Raw genomic sequence first — 23,140 nt, forward strand, 5'->3', positions numbered from 1 at the left:
TGCATAACGAACGTGTTCTATAGTAAATAGACAGCAGTCGGATTGCTTTATAACAAAAGTCAAATTTTAATAGATATTTTTATATATAAAGATTTTCTTACTACAAAAAATACAGACAAAATGTAATATTTGAAGATTTTCTTTCCCACAATAAATAGTCCACATTTATAACTGTACAGAGCACATGCCTGCGGCTAGGGAGCAGAGATACAGTGATAGCATGAAGATACAACAGCTTCCAGCAGCGCGCTCCAGCCGGCGCAGGGTTGGAGCTCTGCAACATCTGGGAGCAACCGGTTGGAGATCGCGGTCTGAGTGTAACATTTGGCAAACACCTTTCTATTGGCGCTACTATGAAAACTAGCATGATCTGGGGCCCACGCCAATTAATCGGTTTATTTTCTGACCCGTCATGAATTAAAAGACGTCCATCACCAGAATGCAGCCAATAAAACGCTGCCAGCAGCAGATTAGCGCAATGCTGATATTTACCTCCTGTTTTTCTGAAGGTGCAGACATCGGGGAAATACGGGCTTTTACGTGTTTTGCATGGTCTATGTAAATGAGCTGCAAGCTGTCCAGCGGGCGGACCTCCAGCTTGTTCTCGTCGGGGGCTGCTTACTGCTCAGTCCTCCTCATCCATTGCCCTTGTATTATGACTGGAGCTTAAGACGGCAGGCATTAGGCATGAGGAGGCAGAAGAACTGCAAAACTGCCCATCGAATGGATTGCAGCTCTTTGCCATAGGGTAGCCTTAGCTATGTGCAGTCACACAGGACGCTGGCCACCAGGTGGATGTAGACTTGGGGCAATCTTTCTCCCTTTACGTCTATCTGGCAGAAGATCATCTTCCTCTGTGTGACAGTATCATGTGGAGCTACATGAATCCTTCTTCTGGCTCTGTCTCTCTCCCTCTGATTATCCAAGGTATTCCTGCAACACTATTGCTTAGTTCTGCTGCTGTATTTATGCTAGGAGCTTGATTCTGGTACTGTATTTATACTATGAGCTTGGTTCTGGTGCTATATTTATGTACTGAGCTTGGTTATTGGGACACATTTGTTAGAAGCTTGGTTCTGGATACTGTGCTTGATTCAAATGCGCTATTTGTTATGAATTTGGTTGTATTTGTTATGAGCTTGTTTCTGGTATTGTTTCTATGTACTGGGCTTGGTTCTGGCACTTTATGTTAAGAGCTTGCTTCTGGTGCAGTATTTAGTCACTAAGCTGTTCTAGTGTGGGTCTGCTGCTCTTTTGCTGATTCTGCACAAGCAGAATATTGGCAGACTACCGACCAGTGTGATAGATATTGCTTTTTATGACCAGCAGAGGGGCGCCAAACAGCATTACACACGACGGGCCAGCTAACTTAAGGCTGGTACTGCTTGCAGAACGTTTAAGAGCCCGTAACTTCCTGATGGCTCCACCTTCAGAAAAATAGGTAAGCTCCTGCATGTTGGCATAGTGCTAATCTATTGTTGGCAGAGAGCTATGGGCTTTGGCTGGGTTCACACGGGATGGATTTGCTGCGGCATTTCTGTTCGGATTGTCCGCAGTTCCTAATCCCGAGATTAGCCAGCAAAAATCTTGTCCACACTCTGCGGCCAAACCGTGCGACAACTGCCACGCAGCGCGGAAATTAAAAACACGGCATGTAAATTCTTTTTCTTTTTATTCCCCGCAGTGGCCTCTCTATGGGGGGAGATGGCAGATCCAAAACCCGCAGCTGTGGTTTTCCTGCGGAATTCTTGTGGGTTTTTGGTGTGGCTGGAAAGCCGTCCCATGTGAACACAGCCGTATGCTAGGGCCAAACTTCATTTAAAACCTCTCTATCTTTGTGGGCCATGAGAACCAAAAATTTTACAGAATGGTTTGCTATGGCTACTCCTGGTCTATAGTAAGGCCAGAGTGATAGATCTGACTTTCTAAGCAAAAATTAAAATATGAAAATTTCGAATTATGATCACAGACTCTAATGTAATCGCAGTGGGAAAGAAATGGCATCCTTCCTGATGAAGGGCTTGTTGTGGAGATTCAATGTTAATGCCACAAATGCAATTTTGCTGATGGATAATGGGAAACACATGAAGACTGGCCACAGCCCGAAATATAGACAATAGGACACGGAACTGTGAGATTCTGGCACCAATCTTCTTCCAGTAGACGATCGTTTGCCAAGAGAACATTATTAGCTGTGACCAAGTAGAGATACTTTGGCTCTACATTTCTGCTTTTATGGATTTGGAGAAAAACCACAGGCATATATGTAAGATATTGAGTATTTTTGGTTTACCTATGCTGACCAATAAGGTCTTGTTTAAAGGGCAAAGCTATGAGTACATAGCCTACATGGTGGTACAGACATGTCTATGTCTTGAGGTTACATAGCCATAGGAACTCCATGTGCCACCATATTGTATTCACCCCTAGAAGCAGTTCCTAAGGCGATACCTTCAGTCTCAGCAGAAGCAGCCTGTTCGGCAACGTTTTAGCCACATGGCCAATAATTCTATATCTTGTACCTTGGGCTCTCAGTTCACCCATTCCAATTTTTACCTTAGCCATAGCTCTAAACACTCCGTGCAGAAGTCACGATTAATCTTTCACATTGTTCTCACCATTAGCATAAGGAGTAACTCCAGCCACAGCCGCCTCTTCATGAATTCGGGGCTTGGACATGGAAGATAAATTCAGGTAGATTCATTAGAATAAAAAAAATGTCTGATTTCTTCCAAAAACAGCACCACCCTTGTCTATAGGCTTTGTCAAGTATTGCAGTTCAGCTCCATTGACTTCAGGGCTGAGCTGCACTAGCAGACACAGTCTATAGCCAAATGTGGCACCATTCCTGAAAAACAAAACTCAAACCCTTTTTTATCGCATCTCAGACACCCTCCTTATAGGAAGTCTGTTAGGATAATCTAGCTTCTAACCTAGGTGGGTGCCAATAAGAGCAGTGCAAGAATGCTACTGCCATTCGGTAGATATTTGCATTATTCAGCCCAGCCATGCATGGTGTAATCTAATGGCTCGAAGACAGCCCGATGGGTGGGCCACACGGTTGGACTGGTCCTAACTCTTCTCTGATGCCTCCCGAACCCCATCCCTTGCTGTTGATTGAGGTCTCCAGGCAATAAGCATGGTGTGGAGTTTGGGAAGCATAAGAAGAGAGTCAGGACCTGTTTAAGTACATGGCTCACCCCTTGGACTTTATGCAAGTAATTGGCTTACAGTTCATGTAGCTGAAAACTGCCACTATCCACAGAATGGCAATAGATCCATTATCTGAATACTGAATACAGCTGTCTGATGAAGGGGTCTGCGCAACCCTCAAATGTGTTATATTCTAGTTCCGAATAAAGTATACGTCTAAAGCTCCAATTTCATCAGCTTTATTCCACCTACAGTCTACATGTACCAACAGGTTCCTCCAGAGCCCTAGTTCTTGCTCGGACTTAACAGCTTGTAGACCAATTTACCTCTGGTCAATCGTGACTTTTGCATTTCTATAAAGTGCACAATACAGTATTTGATTTCAGTAGAGTAATAAGCATGTGTGAGGCCATCGCTCCTTTTGAAATCACTGGGAGCTATGGAAATTTACCAATTAAATCCCAACCGATTTAGACAGCACTCTGTATGAAGAGGTTTTGGAAGTTGATAGGAGCTCCCAAGACAAGTCAAAAGAGACAAACTAGAAAACCCATTAAAGGGAGTTTACCACTCCTGACTCTTATCATTTCTCAATCAAACTTATCATATTGGTGACAATTCCAGCTATTAGACCCACAATATCAAAATGGAGTAGATTCTTTGACTCTGAGAAGAGATGGCCAAGAATGCACGATTTCTTTCCACGGATATCAGAGTGGAGAGGAACCGTTCATGCAAGACAACTTCTTGGAAGAGTTGTAAGGGAGTAAGGAGATTGCAGTACCACCACTAACCCAACTTGTATGACATGCCTGAACACTTCTTGTGCACCATGAAGCTCTCCCAGATCCTATTTGGCCATAGTTGTTCTTCGCTTTTCACAACAGTGGAATTCATTTTTGTGAAATTCAGTAGAATCCTTGGAATATAACTACATTGAGAAGAAAAGTCATACATTGTAAATTCTCTATGGTTTTGCAGAATAACTAAGCACTGAAGCCTTGTTGTGCAGTTACAATACCAACACCTTGTGAACGGTGAGCTTTCAACTCTTCAGCAGTCATTTTATCTTGAGTAACCTTAAAAGTCCCTTTTGTTGGCAATATACCTAGTGAGAACTCTGCTTCCGTGTGCTCCAGCCTTGTTTATCAACTAAATGTGCTCACATTTCCAGATAAATAGCAAAAAATATGGTTGCATGTGGCACTGTAGTGGTCCTTGCACAATTGTCACCAGCCTTGAATGTAGACTTCAATAGGAGGAGATGGTATATGGTATAAAAGCTATGCAGTAGACTTAACACAGATTCTTTGCCTTATGTTAGCACTTTACACGACTCTGGTTGGATATACGTATATGTATAGAAGTAGTATTGGGCTTCTGTGGCAAAAGGGGGTTTAAGTTCTGCAAAACATTGCATTGGAAGGCAATGCATTGCTGCTCTCTCTACAGGAGATTGGGTGACTGGTTGAACTTCTCAATGGATGGATCGCTTCTCAGTAGGACATGCCCACCATCTTGCTTCACTTCTCTACACGATTACTTGGATGTGAGGTAAAGACATGTTTAGAACACAAAATGCGTAATGTCTCTTGTGCCTAAAGGGTTGATGATGGGCGACCGTATCCACTGGCTGTGACCTACAGCAACGAGTCATCATGGGTACCTCGGAAACTCACTTGTCCTTAATGGCATCTCTAAACCTAGAGAAAAGAGGAAATATAAATGGTAAAAGATTGAGGTCATGAAGTGTGTGCATATGTAGAACCAAATATTAGCAAATATCTATTTTACTGCATGCAGGTGAAGGTCTGTCTACATTAAAGGGGTTTTTATCATACACTCTTACGGCATGCATATTGGATCCTCAATGAGGAGAGGAGTTACAGTATATCCTATAAGATTGGACTGTGATGCTCTTCTATGTGCTTTGCCAATTCATTTCTCATTGGCCATATTTTATGGACACAAGATCAACCTCAATCGAGTCAGTCCTGACCTTGTGTCTTCCATGTGACCTGTAGCCGTAGGAGCCACCAAAAGGGGCACAATGTTAGGAACAACCAACATAGCCAAATCAACAAATTTCCCAGTTAAAGAATATGATCGTTGAGAATGCCACCAATACTTTGGGGTTTGTTATTGTAAGGATTACGCCCTTTTGGTTCCCCCACCTTATTGCCATCAATGGCTGGCCTCACATGTCCCATATGAAACAAAGCATGGCCTATTAGAACCACCAAAGGGTCCTAATTAGAGATGAGCGAACTTACTCGGTTCAGGTGTTTTTGGACCCGAGCACCGACCGCTTTTTCCGAGTAACTGACTTTTCAGACGAAAAGATTCGAGGGGTGTCGGGGAGGTGCGGGGGGGGGTTGAGAGAGCTCCCCACTGTTACCCCCCTGCTCCACCACAAGGGCCCCCCCCAAAAAAAAATCTTTTCGTCCTAGTAACTCGGAAAAAGCGGTGCTCTGGTCCAAAAACGCCCGAACCGAGTAAGTTCGCTCATCTCTAGTCCTAATGCCAAGATCAACACCACCTCTCAATGAGTGTAGGTTCCAGCAATTGGACATTTATTCTCTCTCTATGCCATAAGTATATATCTGGTAGGCATTAATTTCAATGGGAGTCCCAAAAGTTGCCAAGTACTTGAAGTTGGCAATTTCAGGCACTTGCACTGAAATGAATGCAGCAGTTATCCTGTGGATAGGGAGATATCTTAGGATATGCCCTTATAAGAGTTTTACCAAGAATAGTTCAGCAATATTGGATTGGGGAGCGTACCAGGGGGTGGACCCCCGCTTAGCAGCTGAAAGAAGGGGCCACAGTCCTTTAATTGTTTTCCACAGGCACAATGCCACACAATTGGTTGTGGACAAGGATAGGCCATCAGTATAACAGACATAGAAATCATGTATACATTCAGAGGCTGCCTTGATCAAGTCTCCTGCATACAGGTGCATGGCAAGAAAGCACTATAATGCACTGCAACAAGATTTGCAGGCCAAACACAAAATCCGGTGTCAAGCCTCTGAATTTAAGCAATCCTATCCACTGACTGCAAACAGTTGAGGAATGGAAGGACAAAGTATATTAGAAAATTGCCAAACTTGCATAAAAGTGGACAATACAATGCTAATGGTCTGGATTCATCCACATATTACTGGATATGACAGTAAACTTGGTTCAAGGGTATGTTTAAGCTTTAAGGAAGATCAATAGTTCACGACTTCTCAATCAAATGTCAGTGTTGGGCAGTCTCTTATATTTCCTCCTAGTGGCCGGTGTCGGTCTAGACAGGTCACTAAGAACTTACTAAACCGACACCACACAGTTCACATAAAGCGAGTTCTCCTTGACCTCCTCAGACAATATTCATTACCTACCTGTGTGCTGCAGGCCTGACCACAGCGGCTGGCGCTCATGCTGCTGCATGCATCCTTGTCTGTTGTAATCTGATATCTCTGCGCGTTCTTTCTACTGAAGGTCTAGAGAGGACAAAGTGCAGAGAGTGAGGTCATGTTCTACACGGTTGACTTCAAAAGTTAGTGACTTATGTCGTCGAAGTTAAAGGGAACCTGTCACCTCCAAACAGCATCATACTCTAAGTTATGGTGCTGTCTGGGGAGGGGACAGGGAGTCGGGGAATGTATTTTTTTATTCTCACCCGCTGACCTGGTGTTTACTGGTAAAAGTCCGTGCATGGTCTGAAAATCTGTCTCTTTGCAGACTGCTGTGTTTGCATTTCCCCATAGCCAATGCAGAAATGGAGGAGCAGGCGAGTATAAAAAATATATATTCCCCGGCTCCACATCACTTCCCCAAACAGCACATATCATAGTTTGTAGTGCTGTTCGGAGGCGAAAAGTTTAATTTAAAAGAGGTTGTCCAGAGAGCCCAAATACGTAAACTGACACATAGTGTCCGGACCTCTACTTCAGGCCCAATAGCGACACCAGGTCACGTGGTCGGACCTTTCTCTATGCCAGGTACATCACTAAGGGGCCAGCTGTTCTGCTCATCTTAAGAATTTAGCCAGCCCTGTATCATCTTTAACGGGGTTATTTGGGACATTTTGATTTTTTTTTCTATTGATGACCTTTCTACAGGATGGTACTGGAGTATCTGGTCTCCACTGGAACTATGGGTAGAGACCTTGGACTGTCGGGGTGGAGTTATAGTGAACGCCCACAGCAGCCAATTGGCTTCCTGAATAGAGGGGGAAGAAATCGGGCGACAGCTGCCAGGGGATCGGGGAGAGAGAGAGCGTTCTAACAGCCGGCAGGGAGATGTGACAGTCGAAGAGGAGATCTGACAGCCGGCAGGGAACAGGAACAGAGACAGCGGGTCTCGCAATGTGACAGCGTGGCCGCCTTCAGGGATGGCAGCACACAATATAGCAGATATGGGGGGCCGTGGTGGCGACAGCGCATGAGCCATGAGAGGAGAAGGGCGAGTGGGCATGAGAAAGACTGGAGCAGGGAGCAGAGATTCTGGACAGCTGCCAGGGGACAGAGACAGCGTGGCCGGCAAGGTGACAGCAACACACATAACAGCCGATATGGGAGGCCGTGGGGGGAGAAGGGAGAGCAGCCGCGAGAGTGACAGGAGCCGGTAGGGGAGATTATGGTACAGCAGCAGCAAATGTAACAGCCAGTCTGCAGCTGTGGGTGTTGGCTAGAACTCCACCAGGACAATCCCAGGTCTCCACCCATAGTTCTGGTGGAGAAAAGATACACACCAGTAACCTGAAGGATCTGGTGCTCAGGATCTCTTAAAAGATGTCAGGTCATCAATAGAAAATATCCAAAAGGTCCTGGACAACCCCTTTAACAGAGAAATAGATTGGCTCACCTTGATAACTAAGCCAAACAGCCAGCCCTCTTCATGACATCATAAGCAAAGAGAGACACCACATGACTCAGTATTGGAACCGGACGGGAGGTATTTAGAGACTCTGGACAACCCCTTTAAACCTACAAACACAGCTTTAAAGAAGGAACTTGCTGTGGTTTTGGGTCTATTTTTAGCATAAAGAGGACCTATCCTGTTGAACGTGGAGTCTCACCTGAAGACAGCAGGTTATAAAGCAGGAGAAGCAGAGTAGATGGATATATAGTTTTGTGGGAAAAGATTCAGTATAACTTAGCATTTTGTCTTTTAAATTCCTGCTCACTCTGGGCTTAGGACCACCTACTGGACTTCTATCAGTGATTGGCAGCCCTCCCTACATGATGGTGATCGACAGCTACATTCATATCAAAAAAGTAGGACCACCTACTGGACTCCTAAACCAGACTGAACAGGGACTGAAATGAAAAGTGATAAATTCTACTGAATCTTTTCCTAGAGAACTATAGAACCTTTAAATACATTGTGCCAGATGCTTATTATCAATTTTTCATCAGGAGACTTGTGCCAAGGGGTTGTCCAGGTTGGTGCTCTATAACTGGGTTTACACTTTGGAGTTCAATCAAGTTTTAGGTTGAACTTTACTAAAAGCTTGATTTGGGTTTGTGCTGAACCCAACTTTTGACAAAGTTTTACCCAAAACAAGTTCGACTGGTTCAGTTCACTTAAAACTAGTCCTGAACATTGGTGTATAACACTATCTAAGTGAACTAGTAGAACCTTGTTTTGAGTAAACTTTACTAAAAGCTCGATTCAGGTTTGTGCTAAACCCAACTTTTGGCAAAGTTCGACTGGAAACAGGTTTCTACTGGTTCAGTTCACTCAACACTACTCCACACACAAGTGGTTTGAGAGATTTCTTTGAGTTGGTGGAAGACCCAACTAAGCTTAAAAAGTCTCAAAAGGAGTATATTGATTGGACTTTAAGAAACTATCCCATAAAATTCCTTTGAGGAAGTTCAGATCATGCAGTATGAATGTAAATAGTTTTACAGTTTCTTCAAGGGCAAAAGGAAACTCCGATGAAAAAGCTCTTGCGATGTACCAAGGCTTCATTCCTAAGATTTATATGATCAGTTTTCATTCTCAGGCACCAAAAGTAAATTGAGTTGTTCCATTTAGGTTTTCTCAACTGTTTGCAACTTTGACAAGCAGCTGAAAATGAGACCATTGATTCTTAGGGAAGCACCCAAGGGCCGTAAGAGAGACTCCATCTAAGCCGTGTGAGTCTCAATACAGCAGTCAACCCTTTCATGGTCAGTTTGTTCAGCGTTTCTCAGCGGTGGACCTCTAGTGCCCCCAACAGGTCATATTTTCAAGATCTCCTCATTCTTGCGCAGGTGAACTAAGGGTGACTTAACATGAGAGAACTATCGTCTGTGTAAAAGGACACAAAAATAGTTGTTCCTACACTTTGGGGTCTATTTTGAGCGATTAGTTCATCTGCTCAATTTCGTGATCACTGAAAGATTTGTTGGGAGCTTTTAGAAGCAACTAAAGATCAGTCATCGACTAGTTAAAGGGGGCTGAGGTTCTTTGGCGAGTGTCTATTTGAAATTTCGATCCCTATCCCCGATCCCCAACACATGCTCATTACACATAAATACGTGTGAGCCGTCTTCGGGTGAACAAGCATTGCTGTAGTCTTCTACTGACCAAAACCAACCAAAGACCGCAGCAGCGAGTGTTCCTTCGAAGACTAGTAAGGACTGTTCAGTCAAGGATCACTTGAAAGGATTTATGCATTTTCGGAAACCAATGAGTATTAAGCGGGAGGGCAAAATGTTCCAAAAAAAAAAAAAAAAAAGGCAGTAGCCAACCAGGTACACGCTGTAACAGTGGAGGGTGCATGCTGAACAACCGCACACCGCTCTGCAAACTTATCGACTATTTGGTGAAAGACGACAATTACCTACTGTTTTTACATCAGACAGTAATTAATCAAGCAGTGACTATTTTTAGGTGAGCTTAAATGAAGCAACTAGTGAATGAATTCTCACTCGTAACTAGAGATGAGCGAACGTACTCGGATAAGCACTACTCGTCCGAGTAATGTGCCTTATCCGAGTACCGCTGTGCTCGTCCTGAAAGATTCGGGGCGCTCCGCTGCTGACAGGTGAGTCGCAGCGGGGAGCGGGGCAGAGCGGGCGGGAGAGAAGGAGAGAAAGATCTCCCCTCCGTTCCTCCCCGCTCTCCCCTGCAGCTCCCCGAATCTTTCAGGACGAGTACAGCGGTACTCGGATAAAGCACATTACTCGGACGAGTAGTGCTTATCCGAGTACGTTCGCTCATCTCTACTCGTAACCCAATTGATGGTCGTGTTTACACTCAGCGAATGTAAATGACCATCAAGCTACAATTCGGATGAAAGTTGTCCCATGTAAAGCCACCCTAATTCTATGGCACATTCACTACCGAAGACCTGTTAGAAGTGCTGGAGGACAGCCCATACATCTGACCATAGCCTGAACCATCACCGCACCTGTCTGTCTTCTCTTTGCAGAAGTTCACACAGCGTTGGTCACTTGAGTCTGTACATGAACATCGGGGTTGTGAGGAGGAGCCCATCCGCCTTCTGTCTGTACTCCGTTTTTCTCGTGCACTGCCCCTGTAACTGGAGAGTCCATATGGCACTGTTCTCCTGGGAAAAAAAAAGACCGTTATGTAAGAACCACCTGCAAAAGGCATTAGAGTTAAGTTACTCTACAAGACAAGATGATGGAGCGGCACCCAAATACAACCTGTGGCTCTCAATATATTGCAAAACCAAACTGCCTAGCAAGCGGGCTGCTGATATGAGGGGCCCCTGGGACTTGCAGTTGAACAACAGCTACAAAAGTCTAGGTTGGAAACCACTGCCATAGACAGTCATGGAACTTAAAGGAGTTATCTAGAACCTAACTGTGTCTAGTAGGAAAACCATTAATCACCTAAAAGGACAGATGATAAATGTAAAAAAATTGCTGAGGGTCTTTCTCGTGCTGCAATCATGGGAAAAGGGTTCCCCGTGCCACCTGTGGGAATGGAGAATTAGTGCACATGCATGATCTCTCCTTAATTTACTTCTAGGAGACTGGAGCGTTGTCAGTCATGGAAAGTACTGCTTCATTCCCGCAGGGAACTCTGGAATCATTGGGGGTTCCAGTGAGCGAACCACCAACAATTATACCATTCATCGCCTATCTCATGGAAAGGTAATAAGTATGCTTAGCCACAGAATCCCTCCATGAATACAGGGTCCAGGAGAAGTAGCTGATGACCACTTGTCCCGCTCTCAGAATCCCTGATTTTACCAGGAAAAGACATAGCCAACCATGCATTTTCCTGCAGCCATTTACATGAATGGCCATCCTATAATAGCATGACGGCACCAGGTCTGTTAGAACAGGAGCTGCTCTTATGGAACAGCTCTCCATTCTTGGTCATAGAGAGAGATGAACCGCTATACCGCACTCTATGATGTCCATAAGATATATGAGCAGGGGTTGTGCTCTCCCTACAACCCTTTTAAAAATTAACCCTCCGGTCTTGGAGAAACAAAGATGATTGCATCATTTTTCAGACTACCACTGCAGAGTTTGCATCAGGTAGAGCAGGGGTCCCCAACTCCAGTCCTCAGGGACCACCAACAGGTCATGTTTTCAGGATCTCCTATAGTAAGAACACCTGTGGCAATGTCTGAGGACTGACAATAATTACATCACCTGTGCAACACTGAGGAAATCCTGAAAACATGACCTGTTGGTGGTCCCTGAGGACTGGAGTTGGGGAACACTGAGGTAGAGTATCAGTAGTCTAAGACTACATACTGCTCTGATTGGTCAGCACTGCTCATGTGAGCAGCAGTAGCCAATCAGAGCAGAATGTAGTGTTTTAGACTACCAATGCAGAATCTGCAACGGGTAGTCAGAAAAACAGCACAGTCATCTTGGTTTGTTCAGGACCAAAGGGTCACTTTAAGTCACACGCCTGTCTTTGGCCGTGGTTTCCAAGCTCTACTTCTCCAACTACAGCATCCAGCATTCCCTGACAGACATGCTGGAAGTTGTAGTTGTGCAACAGCTAGAGAACTACTGGTTAGATACCATTGTTCTAGATGATGATCAGCGGTTCTCCAATTCATTCCTGCTGCCATTGGGGCGGGGCTTGCTTGCGGTTTCTGCTCTGTACAACCATTAATTGGAACCATATACAACAGATTATACAATTTTTTTTCTTTAGCTCATTTGCCAAGTTACTTGTTCATGGTTGTTTCAAATTAAACTTTTCTGGCCAGATGTTGGCAACGTGACCCCCCCCCCCCCCTCCATACATGTTGTACATGTGGGAATAAACCTTTACACAGACCGTGTCAACAGTGGAGGGATAACAATGACTTACGTGATTTATTACAAACCATCACAAACTTTCCTCCAAATTTTTGACAGGCTCGCCCTTTATAGCCTGCGTATACTAAACTGCCTATTGAACACCTAGATGTTTCTTCAAAGTTCATTTAGTTGGTACAGTATTTCTTAGAACAGCAGTTTGTGCCCCGGGGCTGTTTTTTTGCATTATAAACTAGGAGAGGAGCCAAAAATTAGAGTCAGTGATTTTGGGCTGACTTTTTTAGGTTACCCCTATGCAGTGCCAGCCTTATTAGATTTGTTTAGACTCCGTGCATGGGTGCAGCAGCGGAACCCAGCTCCGTGCATGGGTGCAGCAGCGGAACCCAGCTCCGTGCATGGGTGCAGCAGCGGAACCCAGCTCCGTGCATGGGTGCAGCAGCGGAACCCAGCTCCGTGCATGGGTGCAGCAGCGGAACCCAGCTCCGTGCATGGGTGCATCAACCGAACTAAGATTGTGGCGCAGGGGCACCCATAGGCCAACAGTGGTGCCTCAGAACATCAGAGAAGAGGAGACAAGGCCATATGGTAAAAGATAATTATCTAGTTGGGCGAACCTAAGGGAGGCAGTCAGTCGTCCCTAGCCTACATTCACCTAATGCCCCCCTACTAGCTGGTGGCCGGCGACCTGTGTGACCGCATGGGTCGCACATAGCCAAGGGACATGGCCGGCCAAGCATGCATATCATTGTGGTAACTGCAACAGGTTGAATGTCAAATCTATCAAACTTGACCGGAGAGACAAAAAGCATTTCCATTTTGCCCCCATCATCTTTATTTGTCCTATAGAAAGAGTGGCAATTTAAAAGTTTCTCATTGGTCGGTTGACATACTACATATTGCAGTTGGTGTAGTTCACTAGATTGACCACCAGGGTGCAATAAACCAAAATTTACATTTTTGTGACATACAACCTATTGCAGTTACCACTATGATATATAAACTCTTCCCTGCTCTGTAAACTCTACATATCAGTCAGTTATTTGCATGCTCAACTATAAGGGTTTCCATACATTGCATTGGCTCATAGGGTAGCTGCCATCCAATAGGTGGTGCCATAAAGGCATTTATCAATCACTGATTTGCATAGTTTTTCCCAGGGAGCATTGCATGGTCCCTATAAGACTCCCTACACTCTGCTGGTGCTCTCCACAAGGAGAAACATTTGAATGGAAGTCACAGCCTTGTAGAAAATAACCACAAGCGCTGGTGTAAACCCGACTCCATTGACCTAGGCCCATGTACCAACAGGAGGCAGGAATTGGACCCATTCTTTCTAGATAGCTAATGAAGATGGATGCCTCTTGTAAAACCAAGTCTAAATTTACATTTCTCTCCAATAATAGCAGCTCTCCCTCAAAGGAAATCATGAGGTCTCAGCAGGCGGCATTTATGGCCCCCAACCTCATAAAAGGTTGCTGAAAAGGAACATCAACAAAGTAACTAAAGCTCAAGGGTTCAGATTTCATGATGCCACCTGCTGCCAACATAGCTTCACTCCACCTTCTTCAGGAGCAAGTAGAGTTGACATCCTTTTAATAATGAGGGGCTAACTTTGTGCAAAGGGGCATGACCTGGTCAAATGTCACATCAGCAGGAGGGTCAAGGGTTGTCCGTTAATAGCCCCATAAAATACTATTCTACCCACTGGCTGACCTGCTGCTCGAAGACAAGATAGGTAGAGAAGATGTCAGTACAAATCTTACTGCTGTAAAGTAGCAAATTTGTTTCCCTTCTTCCTAAAAACAGAAAAGGCGTTTCAAAAAGTTGACAGAAGGGTGAGACACTATTAGGTATTGCCTGACTATTGGATACTGTCGGATAAAATTTGTCAAAAATCCAATAATATGAAGACAAGAGCCCGGTATCATTTATGGCATCACCCCCACCTTGCAGAATTACATGGAAACACAATGGGTTAAAAGGAAACTTAAGCTTCAGTTCTATTTCCCATTGCAATTCTTCATTCTCCCTAATGTTTTTCAGGTTCACGAGTGACAGTCCAAAAAAAGTGCTAGAATTCTGGGATGTCAACCAACAACCCCAAAAAAATCTGCGTGAGAAAGTCCATAGATATTCTAGTAACAGCAATGTGGATGAGGTTTAACGGTTGAAGCGCGTGGCCTGGTTTGGTACTTGAAGACCTAAGAAACAAGTTTGGCTAATTTGCACTTTTTTTATGCCAAAAAGGGACATAAAAGTCTATAAACGTCCCCCAAGTGTTATTGCTCAGGAAGAAAACTAAATCGTATACATGTGACACCTCTTAATAGGGAACCAAAAAGTTACATGACAGCAAGCTTTCAGTGCCACTTAGGGCTCTTCATCATGCTGGTATAACACATCTAAAAATATATTTATTTATATATATATATATATATATATATATATATATATATATATATATATATATATATATATACACACACACACACACACACACACACACACACACGCGCCTACTAAAATCCCAGGTTTTTGTCATTTTAAATAAATCCGGAAAAAATGATTTTTTTTTTATTCATTTCCCCCTTCAGTGCGACTCGTTATCTGTGTAAAAACAAACAAATCATTTAGGGTGGAAAAATAAAAATAAGTAAAATATTGCGGTTGCAAAAGTATTCACACCCTCTTATATATTTGGGACGTGGTTGTGTTCAGAATTAGCCAATCACATTTAATCTCATGATACATTATTCCAGGGCTTCTGATTTCCCCCCATATAAAGTTCAGCTCTGACCCCTGCAGTGCATTTTTCAGCAAAAGTCGTAAAGCGCTTACAAAGCTTTCAAATCAGATTCCTTTGATGTTATCAGTCAGGAGAAGGGGGCCAAAACATGTCCAGGTCATTCTATATACCCCATGGAGCACAATGAAGACGCCATCAAGAAGTGGATTCCATCTGCACAACAGTATCACCACCAAGAGGTAGACGTCCCTCCAAAAGTGATGGAAAGACCAGAAGAAAAAACATCCAAGCCCGGCTAGGTTTTGCCAAAACTTCCATCATGTCGGCCAGAAGAGAGAACGTCTTCTGTCTGATGGGACCGAGGGGGAACTTTTTGGCCATAACTCTAAAGAGTATGTTTGGCACAAAGCCAACACTGCCATCACCAGAAAATCCCCGACCCGCAGTGAAGATGGTGGTGGCATTATGCTTTGGGCTGTTTTCCTACTTCTAGAATTGGGGTTTAGTCAAGGTGGAGGGAATTATGAACTGTCCCAAATATCCATCCATTTTGGCTCAAAAATCGGTAGGTCTCGGCTAAAAAGCTAAAGATGAAGAGGAATTTCACTTTTCAGCACAACCCAAAGCAGACCCCCAAATCAACAAAAGAATGGCTTCACCAGAAGAAGATCAAAGTCAGTTTTGGAATGGCTAGACGTGAATCCCATTGCAGATCTGTCAGTGACCTGAAGAGGGCGCTACACACACTAGGAGATGCCCTCGCAATCTGACAGATGTGGAGCAGATTTGCAAGGAAGAGTGGGCAGTGATTGCCAAGTCAAGATGTGCCCCGTTGATAGACACCGACCCAAAAAGACTGAATGCTGTCGTAAAGTCAAAGGGTGCATCAACAGAGTCTTAGCTTTACGGTGTGTATATTTATACAACCACATTTTAGTTTTTCATTTTATCAACCTTAATTATTTCAGCTTGTTTTTTCAGTGGAATTGTCCAGATAACGGGTCACACTGAAGGTGGGAATACATCTTTTTTAACATGACAAACATGGCATTTTTACTTTTCATGTTCACTGTCTACATATACATACTCACTCAAAAGAGCAGAGACATGGTGTGATTATTATGCATTTAAGGGAGATAGAACAATAGCTCTGCAGCGCCACCTATTGGAAGGCAGCATTCCTGCAAGTCAATGTTAGACTCCTTATACAAGCTATATAACAATGATTTGGGGGGGAAGGGGCGGGGCATGTGGAGGAGTCTCCTACAGGGGAGGGAGGGGGGGTGGAGGAGTCTCCTACAGGGGAGGGAGGGGGGGGGGTGGAGGAGTCTCCTACATGGGAGGGAGGGGGGGTGGAGGAGTCTCCTACATGGGAGGGAGGGGGGGGGGGTGGAGGAGTCTCCTACATGGGAGGGAGAGGGGGGGTGGAGGAGTCTCCTACATGGGAGGGGGGGGGGGTGGAGGAGTCTCCTACATGGGAGGGAGGAGGGGTGGAGGAGTCTCCTACAGGGGAGGGAGGGGGGGGAGGAGTCTCCTACAGGGGGAGGGAGGGGGGGGTGGAGGAGTCTCCTACAGGGGGAGGGAGGGGGGGGGTGGAGGAGTCTCCTACAGGGGGAGGGAGGGGGGGGTGGAGGAGTCTCCTACAGGGGGAGGGAGGGGGGGGGGTGGAGGAGTCTCCTACAGGGGGAGGGAGGGGGGGGGTGGAGAGTCTCCTACAGGGGGAGGGAGGGAGGGGGGGTGGATGAGTCTCCTACAGGGGGAGGGAGGGGGGGGGTGGAGGAGTCTCCTACGGGGGGGGGGGGGGGTAGAGGAGTCTCCTACGGGGGGGGGGCTAGAGGAGTCTTCTACGGGGGGGGGGGTAGAAGAGTCTCCTACGGGGGGGGGGGGTAGAGGAGTCTCCTACGGGGGGGGGGGGTAGAGGAGTCTCCTACGGGGGGGGGGGTAGAGGAGTCTCCTACGGGGGGGGGGTAGGGGAGTCTCCTACGGGGGGGGGGCTAGAGGAGTCTCCTACACACGGGGGGGGGGGGGGGGCTAGAGGAGTCTCCTACACGGGGGGGGGGGGGGGCTAGAGGAGTCTCCTACACGGGGGGGGGGGGGGCTAGAGGAGTCTCCTACGGGGAGGGGGGTGGCTAGAGGAGTCTCCTACGGGGTGGGGGGGGGTAGAGGAGTCTCCTACGGGTGGGGGGGGGTAGAGGAGTCTCCCTACGGGTGGGGGGGGGTAGAGGAGTCTCCTACGGGGGGGTAGAGGAGAAGTCTCCTACGGGGGGTGGAGGAGAAGTCTCCTACGGGGGGGTGGAGGAGAAGTCTCCTACGGGGGGTGGAGGAGAAGTCTCCTACGGGGGGTGGAGGAGAAGTCTCCTACGGGGGGTGGAGGAGAAGTCTCCTACGGGGGGTGGAGGAGAAGTCTCCTACGGGGGGTTGGAGGAGAAGTCTCCTACGGGGGGTGGAGGAGAAGTCTCCTACGGGGGGTGGAGGAGAAGTCTCCTACGGGGGGTGGAGGAGAAGTCTCCTACGGGGGGTGGAGGAGAAGTCTCCTACGGGGGGTGGAGGAGAAGTCTCCTACGGGGGGTGGAGGAGAAGTCTCCTACGGGGGGTGGAGGAGAAGTCTCCTACGGGGGGTGGAGGAGAAGTCTCCTACGGGGGGTGGAGGAGAAGTCTCCTACGGGGGGTGGGGTGGAGGAGTCTCCTACGGGGGGGTGGGGTGGAGGAGTCTCCTACGGGGGGGGGGGGGTGGAGGAGTCTCCTACGGGGGGGGTGGGGTGGAGGAGTCTCCTACGGGGGGGGGGGTGGAGGAGTCTCCTACGGGGGGGGGGGGGGGGGTGGAGGAGTCTCCTACGGGGGGGGGGGGGGTGGAGGAGTCTCCTACGGGGGGGGGGGGGGTGGTGGAGGAGTCTCCTACGGGGGGGGGGGGGGGGGTGGAGGAGTCTCCTACGGGGGGGGGGGGTGGAGGAGTCTCCTACGGGGGGGGGGGTGGTGGAGGAGTCTCCTACGGGGGGGGGGGTGGAGGAGTCTCCTACGGGGGGGGGGGGGTGGAGGAGTCTCCTACGGGGGCGGGGTGGAGGAGTCTCCTACGGGGGGGGGGTGGGTGGAGGAGTCTCCTACGGGGGGGGGGGGGTGGAGGAGTCTCCTACGGGGGGGGGGGGGTGGAGGAGTCTCCTACGGGGGGTGGAGGAGTCTCCTACGGGGGGTGGAGGAGTCTCCTACGGGGGGTGGAGGAGTCTCCTACGGGGGGTGGAGGAGTCTCCTACGGGGGGTGGAGGAGTCTCCTACGGGGGGGTGGAGGAGTCTCCTACGGGGGGGTGGAGGAGTCTCCTACGGGGGGTGGAGGAGTCTCCTACGGGGGGGTGGGGGGTGGGGGGTGGAGGAGTCTCCTAGGGGGGGTGGGGGGGGGGGTGGTGGAGTCTCCTACGGGGGGGGGGGTGGAGGAGTCTCCTACGGGGGGGGGGGGTGGAGGAGTCTCCTACGGGGGGGGGGTGGAGGAGTCTCCTACGGGGGGGGGGGGGTGGAGGAGTCTCCTACGGGGGGGGGTGGAGGAGTCTCCTACGGGGGGGGGGGTGGAGGAGTCTCCTACGGGGGGGGGGGTGGAGGAGTCTCCTACGGGGGGGAGGGGGGTGGAGGAGTCTCCTACGGGGGGGAGGGGGGTGGAGGAGTCTCCTACGGGGGGGAGGGGGGGTGGAGGAGTCTCCTACGGGGGGGAGGGGGGGTGGAGGAGTCTCCTACGGGGGGGGTGGAGGAGTCTCCTACGGGGGGGGTGGAGGAGTCTCCTACGGGGGGGGTGGAGGAGTCTCCTACGGGGGGGGTGGAGGAGTCTCCTACGGGGGGGGGGGTGGAGGAGTCTCCTACGGGGGGGGGGTGGAGGAGTCTCCTACGGGGGGGGGGGTGGAGGAGTCTCCTACGGGGGGGGGGTAGAGGAGTCTCCTACGGGGGATGGGGTAGAGGAGTCTCCTACGGGGGATGGAGAAGTCTCCTACGGGGGGTGGAGGAGAAGTCTCCTACGGGGGGTGGAGGAGAAGTCTCCTACGGGGGGTGGAGGAGAAGTCTCCTACGGGGGGTGGAGGAGAAGTCTCCTACGGGGGGTGGAGGAGAAGTCTCCTACGGGGGGTGGAGGAGAAGTCTCCTACGGGGGGTGGAGGAGAAGTCTCCTACGGGGGGTGGAGGAGAAGTCTCCTACGGGGGGTGGAGGAGAAGTCTCCTACGGGGGGTGGAGGAGAAGTCTCCTACGGGGGGGTGGAGGAGAAGTCTCCTACGGGGGGTGGAGGAGAAGTCTCCTACGGGGGGGTGGAGGAGAGGTCTCCTGGGGGGGGGGGGGGGGGGTGGAGGAGTCTCCTACGGGGGGGGGGGGGGTGGAGGAGTCTCCTACGGGGGTGGAGGAGTCTCCTACGGGGGGTGGAGGAGTCTCCTACGGGGGGGTGGAGAGGAGTCTCCTACGGGGGGTGGAGGAGTCTCCTACGGGGGGTGGAGGAGTCTCCTACGGGGGGTGGTGGGGGGGGGGTGGAGGAGTCTCCTACGGGGGGGTGGGGCGGGGGTGGAGGAGTCTCCTACGGGGGGGTGGAGTCTCCTACGGGGGGGGGGGGTGGAGGAGTCTCCTACGGGGGGGGGTGGAGGAGTCTCCTACGGGGGGGGTGTGGAGGAGTCTCCTACGGGGGGGGGGGTGGAGGAGTCTCCTACGGGGGGGGGGGGTGGAGGAGTCTCCTACGGGGGGGGGGGGTGGTGGAGGAGTCTCCTACGGGGGGGGGGGGGTGGAGGAGTCTCCTACGGGGGGGGGGGTGGAGGAGTCTCCTACGGGGGGGGGGGTGGAGGAGTCTCCTACGGGGGGGGGGGGGTGGAGGAGTCTCCTACGGGGGGGGGGGGGTGGAGGAGTCGCCTACGGGGGGGGGGGGGTGGAGGAGTCTCCTACGGGGGGGGGGGGTGGAGGAGTCTCCTACGGGGGGGGGGGGGGGGGTGGAGGAGTCTCCTACGGGGGGGGGGGGGTGGAGGAGTCTCCTACGGGGGGGGGGGTGGAGGAGTCTCCTACGGGGGGGGGGGGGTGGAGGAGTCTCCTACGGGGGGGGGGGGGGTGGAGGAGTCTCCTACGGGGGGGGGGTGGGGGTGGAGGAGTCTCCTACGGGGGGGGTGGAGGAGTCTCCTACGGGGGGGGTGGAGGAGTCTCCTACGGGGGGGGGGGTGGAGGAGGTCTCCTACAGGGGGGGGGGGTGGAGGAGTCTCCTACGGGGGGGGGGGTGGAGGAGTCTCCTACGGGGGGGGGTGGGGGGGGGTGGAGGAGTCTCCTACGGGGGGGGGGGGGGGGTGGAGGAGTCTCCTACGGGGTGGGGGGGGGGGTGGAGGAGTCTCCTACGGGGGGGGGGGTGGAGGAGTTCTCCTACGGGGGGGTGGAGGAGTCTCCTACGGGGGGGGGGAGGAGTCTCCTACGGGGGGGGGGGGTGGAGTCTCCTACGGGGGGGGGGGGGTGGAGGAGTCTCCTTACGGGGGGGGGGGGGGGGTGGAGGAGTCTCCTACGGGGGGGGGGGGTGGAGGAGTCTCCTACGGGGGGGGGGTGGAGGAGTCTCCCACAAGGGAGGGAGGGTGGAGGAGTCTCCCACAAGGGAGGGAGGGGGGGGGGTGGTGGAGGAGTCTCCCACAAGGGAGGGAGGGAGGGGGTGGTGGTGGAGGAGTCTCCCACAAGGGAGGAAGGGGGGGGGTGGAGGATTCTCCTACAAGGGACGGAGGGGGGTTGTGGTGGAGGAGTCTCCCACAAGGGAGGGAGGGGGGGGTGGAGGAGTCTCCCACAAGGGAGGGAGGGGGGGGGGTGGTGGAGGAGTCTCCCACAAGGGAGGGGGGGGTGGTGGAGGAGTCTCCCACAAGGGAGGGGGGGGTGGTGGAGGAGTCTCCCACAAGGGAGGGGGGGGGGGGGGTGGTGGAGGAGTCTCCCACAAGGGAGGGAGGGGGGGTGGTGGTGGAGGAGTCTCCCACAAGGGAGGGAGGGGGGGGGGGGGTGGTGGAGGAGTCTCCCACAAGGGAGGGAGGGGGGGGGTGGTGGAGGAGTCCTCCCACAAGGAGGGAGGGGTGGTGGTGGAGGAGTCTCCCACAAGGGAGGGAGGGGTGGTGGTGGAGGAGTCTCCCACAAGGGAGGGAGGGGGGTGGAGGAGTCTCCCACAAGGCGGTGAGGGGGGTGGAGGAGTCTCCAAGTGGAGGGGGGTGGAGGAGTCTCCCACAAGGGCGGGAGGGGGGTGGAGGAGTCTCCTACAAGGGAGGGGGGTGGAGGAGTCTCCCACAAGGCGGGAGGGGGGGTGGAGGAGTCTCCTACAAGGGAGGGAGGGGTGGAGGAGTCTCCTACAAGGGAGGGGGGGTGGAGGAGTCTCCTACAAGGAAGGGGGGGTGGAGGAGTCTCCTACAAGGAAGGGGGGTGGAGGAGTCTCCTACAAGGAAGGGGGGTGGAGGAGTCTCCTACAAGGAAGGGGGGTGGAGGAGTCTCCTACAAGGGAAGACTAGTAGAAAATAATTGTGAAGAAAAATATCCAAGTAAAATATGTGACAAATGTCATTGGGTGGCCTCAGCCACATTGAAGAGTGTCCATAGAGGGTGTCAGAATAACAGCGATCACTTTAGCAGAATATAGACTTGCAGAGTACAGAGCTGTACAGCCTCCGTGTGCTGCTATACAACTTCTGGCAGAAGTCATGTGGACAGAGGGGGGGGGGGGGGGTGGAGGAGGAGTCTCCCACAAGGGAGGGAGAGGGGGTGGTGGTGGAGGAGTCTCCCACAAGGCGGAGGGAGGGGGGTGGTGTGTGGAGGAGTCTCCCACAAGGGAGGGAGGGGGGGGGTGGAGTCTCCCACAAGGGAGGGAGGGGGGGTGGGGGTGGAGGAGTCTCCCACAAGGGAGGGAGGGGGGTGGGGGTGGAGGAGTCTCCCACAAGGGAGGGAGGGGGGGGGGTGGAGGAGTCTCCCACAAGGGAGGGAGGGGGGGGGGTGGAGGAGTCTCCCACAAGGGAGGGAGGGGTGGTGGTGGAGGAGTCCTCCCACAAGGGGAGGGAGGGGGTGGTGGTTGGAGGAGTCTCCCACAAGGGAGGGGAGGGGTGGTGGTGGAGGAGTCTCCCCACAAGGGAGGGGAGGGGTGGTGGTGGAGGAGTCTCCCACAAGGGAGGGAGGGGGGTGGAGGAGTCTCCCACAAGGCGGGAGGGGGGGTGGAGGAGTCTCCTACAAGGGAGGGGGGTGGAGGAGTCCTCCCACAAGGCGGGAGGGGGTGGAGGAGTCTCCTACAAAGGGAGGGAGGGTGGAGGAGTCTCCTACAAGGGAGGGGGGTGGAGGAGTCTCCTACAAGGAAGGGGGGTGGAGGAGTCTCCTACAAGGAAGGGGGGTGGAGGAGTCTCCTACAAGGAAGGGGGGTGGAGCGGAGTCTCCTACAAGGAAGGGGGGTGGAGGAGTCTCCTACAAGGGAAGAGTAGTAGAAAATAATTGTGAAGAAAAATATCCAAGTAAAATATGTGACAAATGTCATTGGGTGGCCTCAGCCACATTGAAGAGTGTCCATAGAGGTGTCAGAATAACAGCGATCACTTTAGCAGAATATAGACTTGCAGAGTACAGAGCTGTACAGCCTCCGTGTGCTGCTATACAACTTCTGGCAGAAGTCATGTGGACAGAGAGGTTATCCTCTCTTTATACCTCCATGAGCCAAAACAAGCGATGGTCAAAGAAACAGTGCCATCTTCATCTGTGGCAGGCTCTTTTTGCACTGTTGTGAATAAGCTGCAATACCACACCCTGACCACCCAAGACAGTGGCGCTGGTTCCAGTGAGAATTTTTTTTTTCCTTTTGTGTTTATTGATTTTTAAGTACAATAATAAAACAAACAAACAAAAAAAGAAATCCATTAATGACATTGTATATCACTATAAAAAAAACAGCAACAAGAAAAAATAAAACAGCTGATGGGCACTTATTGAGCTTCTAATAGATGGGTTTCTATTATGCTTTGTATATCTGACCTCATTATGGGGTTACCCATCAAATGATGGCCTGGA

General features: G+C 50.6%; 1 protein-coding gene across 1 annotated transcript in view; it reads right to left on the reverse strand.

The window, feature by feature from the left end:
* Nucleotides 1-2,666: 2,666 nt before the first annotated feature.
* Nucleotides 2,667-23,140, reverse strand: part of EDN3 (endothelin 3) — a 65,363-nt gene continuing 44,889 nt past the window's right edge. Inside the window, exons 3-5 of the mRNA XM_066587758.1 lie at nt 10,547-10,705; nt 6,540-6,641; nt 2,667-4,856 (exon numbers count right to left, since the gene is read on the reverse strand). Coding sequence (XP_066443855.1) covers nt 6,575-6,641; nt 10,547-10,705 — 226 coding nt within the window. The 3' untranslated portion in view covers nt 2,667-4,856; nt 6,540-6,574. The remainder of the gene's footprint in view (nt 4,857-6,539; nt 6,642-10,546; nt 10,706-23,140) is intronic.

Source organism: Eleutherodactylus coqui, chromosome 13 (genome assembly GCF_035609145.1).
Source record: "Eleutherodactylus coqui strain aEleCoq1 chromosome 13, aEleCoq1.hap1, whole genome shotgun sequence".
NCBI lineage: Eukaryota > Metazoa > Chordata > Amphibia > Anura > Eleutherodactylidae > Eleutherodactylus > Eleutherodactylus coqui.